Below are 4,608 nucleotides of genomic sequence, written 5' to 3'. Positions count from 1 at the left end.
TTATATACATGTTTAAGCCAGAATGATTTGACATTTAAATATGACTTCCCTACGACTTTAAATGTTTCATTGTTAATCCATTGTGGCTTTTATCTCTCCTCTGCGTTTCGCCCCGCATGGAGTCGACGTTGTAAACCGATGGAAATAAATGATGCAGTGATTTACCTTTTTGAGTTTATCCATCAGAGGCAGGAAGTGGGTCTGTAACAGCTGAGCTTTTGCTTTGCTGATGATTGGCTGAGAGAAGACTGTAGGACAGAGACGGACAGAGAAGAAACATATGGATGTTTTTTAAAGCCTGCAGAGTTATAATTGGGTTAAAGGTTGTTTTAAATGTCCTAACTTGATGGGAAATGACTGATTTAACTGCAGAGTGAATCATATCAGTGACCCATTAATATTCAGACACTGTTTCTGCTTCACGCTCATCTCCTGCTGTTTTACCAGCCAGCCTCTTCATCCAGGCCCCCTCATCGATGCCCAGGTTGTTGTAGATGATCTTCAGGATGTTTCCCAGCAGAGTGTTCATGTGCTCAGAGGTAACTGACGTACAGCAGCTGTCGGCTCTGTCAGGATTGCTCTCTGGTCCGTGCTCCCACCAGTGAGACATGTAGCTGCACAGCATGGGCAGCACTACCTGCAGGGGAAAGAGACACTCATGTTTTATTAGCCTAAACTCTTGCTTCTTCATCTAAGAAATGTTCATCATTTCCTTCTTTTTGGACTGGAAATTAAATACAGATTCAACTGGACCTAAAAACAAATAACTATAATGTTTTACACTGTTTGGGAGTGTGGGCAACGTTCACCACTGTCATCTCCTCAAAGCCTGGTGTATGGTTGATGCTGGGGGAGGTTAATCACGCCACAAACTGACATTTCCCTCCATTGTGGGACTGATTAAATTAAGATATAATATTTCTTAGTCTGAGGAAACTAGCCCCCCCCCGCCAGCAGTGTCTGGATGCAAAGGGGGCGGGGCTTTGAAGGCGTGACGACAAAGCTGCGCGACGCTGGAGAAAACACAACAGTAGCATGATGCACTGCGGCAGCAGCAGCTTTTGAAGGAGCGCTTCATTGAAAGTTAAAAATTCTCTTTTCTGTTGCTGTTGTTCAATAAAAGTACGTTTTAAGATCATTTGAGGCAAGAAAATTATACTTTAAAGCGTCACTATATGGTCCATTTACCCATTTAATTCGTAATTAAAAAAACTATTTCTGAAGTTGAGAGGACTGCGGCAACCAGAGGAGCTTCTTATGTTTCCACTCCCCCACCAGCTTTCTTTTGCGCTTACTACGTCACAGTCAGTTGCGCTCATTGGTCAGAGCGTTGGCCAATAGGCACAGATATTGTTTGAAAAACAACGGGTTGTTCTCATCAACAGGGACGGATTTAGGAAATTTGGGGCCTTAGGCAAAGACAGGCAGGGGGCCCTCTGAATTGAGAAGACAACACGTACAACAGAACCATTATCCAGATAGAGAAATGTTAATAGAATAGACATCCATTATCTGTTCTAGGTTGTGTCCCTCTCTTCTTGTCCCTTTTCTTCTTGTTTTCCTCTCTATGTTTTGTACTCAACTGACTTTTCATGCTGTCTCTAAAGGAATGAAAGATTTTTTCCAAGCACTAAGCTCACTTAGCTGATTGCTCCTTCCTGTGTTTCCAAAAAGGCCAAAGTAAATAACCCAGTCCTTCTTTTCACTGTAGACAAGCCATGATCTGCTTCTCTGTTCTCCATTTTTCCTTTGGATGAAATAATAGCTGCATGAATCATGACAGCAGACAAGATAGAGGAGAGCAGGAGGCGGGGTTACCAATCTACTCGCTCTGGAGAGCAGAGTTCGCTGCTTTTAGATGTTGTCTCCAACGTCTCCAGTAGCAGAAAACAGTTGCTAGATTTGGCACCAGGCGCCTTTTTTTTTTAAATCAAAATGCTAGAGGGGTCTGAAAAGTCGCTAATTATAGCAGCAAAAGTGCTCAGTTGGCAACACTGCTCTTTGCATTGTTTGTTTTCAAATGGTTTGCTGCTGTCTGTTTGGACCTTTCTGAACATGTGCAGCAAATGGACTGATCCAATATGGTGGACACTGAAGGGGTGGGGGGGGGCACACTTAATGATTAATAAGCCTTCTGATGGCATTTTAAAAAAAGGCATTTTATCAAAAACATAATTAATGCACAAATAAGGAATAGTTGTATTAACCATACATGTAAACAGAGTTTTATCGGCCCCCCAGGAATTTGGGGCCCTAGGCAACTGCATAGTATTGCCTAATGGTAAATCTGCCCCTGCTCATCAACAATCTTCCGATGTCTCATTCATCGGGGCCAGACTAAATGATACCTTTCATCTCCCAATTAGTCTGGTTTATCAGGCTAGAAAGAAAATTAATTTTGCCAGAAATTAAATTCTATTAATCACCTTTTTGGTCACTTGAGACATTTTTTTCAGTGTGGAAAATATAATCAGTCTAAAATATCATTTTAGTTAGAAATTTAACTCAGAAAAGGAGCCTAAATGATTTATGGCAGCAAAAAACAGCATATTAAAAAAGTTTTATTTAGTCTGGGACTGAAAACGTTAAACTAGAAGTATAAAATATAATCCCTCCAAGTGAAACCATAAAGTAAAGGTCAAAATCTCTCCGTTTTTCACACTCTGCTATAATTTGCTATGATATGACGTTTCTGAATGTAATCGAATTAACTCGACACACTTAAACCCCCCCTATTTGAAGTAATCCTCGCCTATTTTGCATACCCAAATTGAAAAGCAAATAACTTAGGAACTGTAAGCCCAAATGATACATCATTTGAAAGCTAACATCCTCTAGTTTCTGAATATATAAATTGGGTGAGTAGAACACACACCGAGCTGCATCACTTCAAACATGAATCAAAGTTGTTTTTTCTTTCTCAAGAATGTCTTTTTTGAACAGCAGTAATAAAGACATTCTTGAGAAAAGGCAGGTCTTACATTTGTTTTACATCATCCACAAATGCAGAATTCGTAGGATGATCAGTTTTTGCTTTGGGACTCTGACTTTGCTAAATGGTCTTTGGACGATAAAAAAATAAATCAACAAAATGACTTTTTTTTGTTGTTGAGTATTTCAACAAAATATAGATTTTTATTAGGGAATATGGAATGAATTTTGTTCCATTATTGTTGCAAAAAAACTCCTTTTGTAAATGCAAATAGAAAAAAAAGCAATGTAGAAATTAAAAACTTTTTATAAAAAAAAAAAAAGGATTTTATATTTTCTCTGATTTGTTTTTTTCACATTGGTCTTTTCTATTTGCATTTCCAGTTTACATTCTCGTCACTTCCAGTTGAATCCAAACACTCAGTCTAAAAATATTTCCAGCAGACCAATAGAAATAAAACTTTGCTCCTTAGTCCAGAGAAAAAAATAAATAAAATTGATATGAAACAAAGTTACCCTTAAAATCTTTTTATAATTAAGATTTTTAAATTTTAATGTATAGATGCTTTTTTTTTCAAATTTCCATTAAAACGATTGTGTTCTTTGCTTGTTATAATAATAATGAGACCAAATTGACTTCATACTCTCCCTGCTCAGTCATTCAGATCTACAGCCATTGTCAGTGATTGGACTAGGCCACCTCTGGACCCCGTTCCATCTTATAAAACTAGAGTTTCTAATTGGCAAAAAGTTGAAATGTGAGTTTTTCACCTCCATCACGTGAGGCATCTGAGTGTACTTCATTCCAGACTCCGCCAACTCCATGATCTCTTCCAGAGACTTTTCCAGGTTTGGCACCAAAGGACACACCTCCCCGACCGGTCCTGGTAGACCCAAAGCTGAGAGCAGAAAGGTGTCAGAAGTGTTTCACCAACATTAGATACAGTTTCCTTCCCTATGTCCATCTATGAACAGAAGCAGAGTACCTGTTCTGTCTTTGCTTCCTTTGTTGTTGTAGATGGAGAAGCTGTTAAAGTTGTTGAGGTGTGGTTCCAGGAAGGCGACGGGAAAAGCTGCTGAGAAGGCAGCTAAACACTTTCCTAAGGCTGGCCGCTGCCTGGTGTGCATGGAAACAGAAGAGGAAAGGGTTAAATTGACTGCATGCTAACCGAGAGCAAAGAGATCGTTCAGGCAGCACCGCAAAAATCATCCAGAAATAAGAAAACATTTCTTAAATTAAGTGTATAAAACTTTAAAGGCAGAGTGGAGGATATTTGCAAATTTTTGAAAGGACCCGCCCTCTCCACTATAGAAAAAAAAAATGAACATGGACAACCCTTTACCTGTTCCTAGAGAGGGATAACCTATAAACCGCGTGCGAGAGCGTGCACGAGGAGAAATTTGCTCGTGCACGCACTGTTTAAAAGTTACTGTTTGCTTCGCTCATACAAGCTCACTTTCCTAAAGAAGATTAGCAATTTTTCTACTAGGTTAGACTCGCCCCTGGTAAACAAAAATGGTGACGAGCACGTAGGACAGCCTTACGTAAACACGTCACCAGAATGATTGACAGTTAGGAGGACCACTGATTTAGAAGATCCATCCGGAAAAAAAAGAATCCTTTTTTTAAGACTTTTTAATGCCACTTGAAAAAAAAATGTAAGACCAAATTCACAA

The 4,608-nt window shown here is 39.3% G+C and overlaps 1 protein-coding gene across 1 annotated transcript in view; it reads right to left on the bottom strand.

The window, feature by feature from the left end:
* The window catches only part of ryr2 (ryanodine receptor 2 (cardiac)), a 250,576-nt gene that overhangs the window by 73,668 nt on the left and 172,300 nt on the right, over nucleotides 1–4,608 (bottom strand). The window contains exons 66-69 of the mRNA XM_015379302.1: nucleotides 3,918–4,048; nucleotides 3,703–3,830; nucleotides 445–637; nucleotides 166–248 (exon numbers count right to left, since the gene is read on the bottom strand). Of these exons, the coding sequence (XP_015234788.1) occupies nucleotides 166–248; nucleotides 445–637; nucleotides 3,703–3,830; nucleotides 3,918–4,048 (535 nt within the window). The remainder of the gene's footprint in view (nucleotides 1–165; nucleotides 249–444; nucleotides 638–3,702; nucleotides 3,831–3,917; nucleotides 4,049–4,608) is intronic.

This window comes from Cyprinodon variegatus, unplaced genomic scaffold (assembly GCF_000732505.1).
Source record: "Cyprinodon variegatus isolate N-32 unplaced genomic scaffold, C_variegatus-1.0 Scaffold189, whole genome shotgun sequence".
NCBI lineage: Eukaryota > Metazoa > Chordata > Actinopteri > Cyprinodontiformes > Cyprinodontidae > Cyprinodon > Cyprinodon variegatus.
Note: the sequence above shows the minus strand (reverse complement) of the source record. Positions and strands in the feature narration are given on the sequence as shown.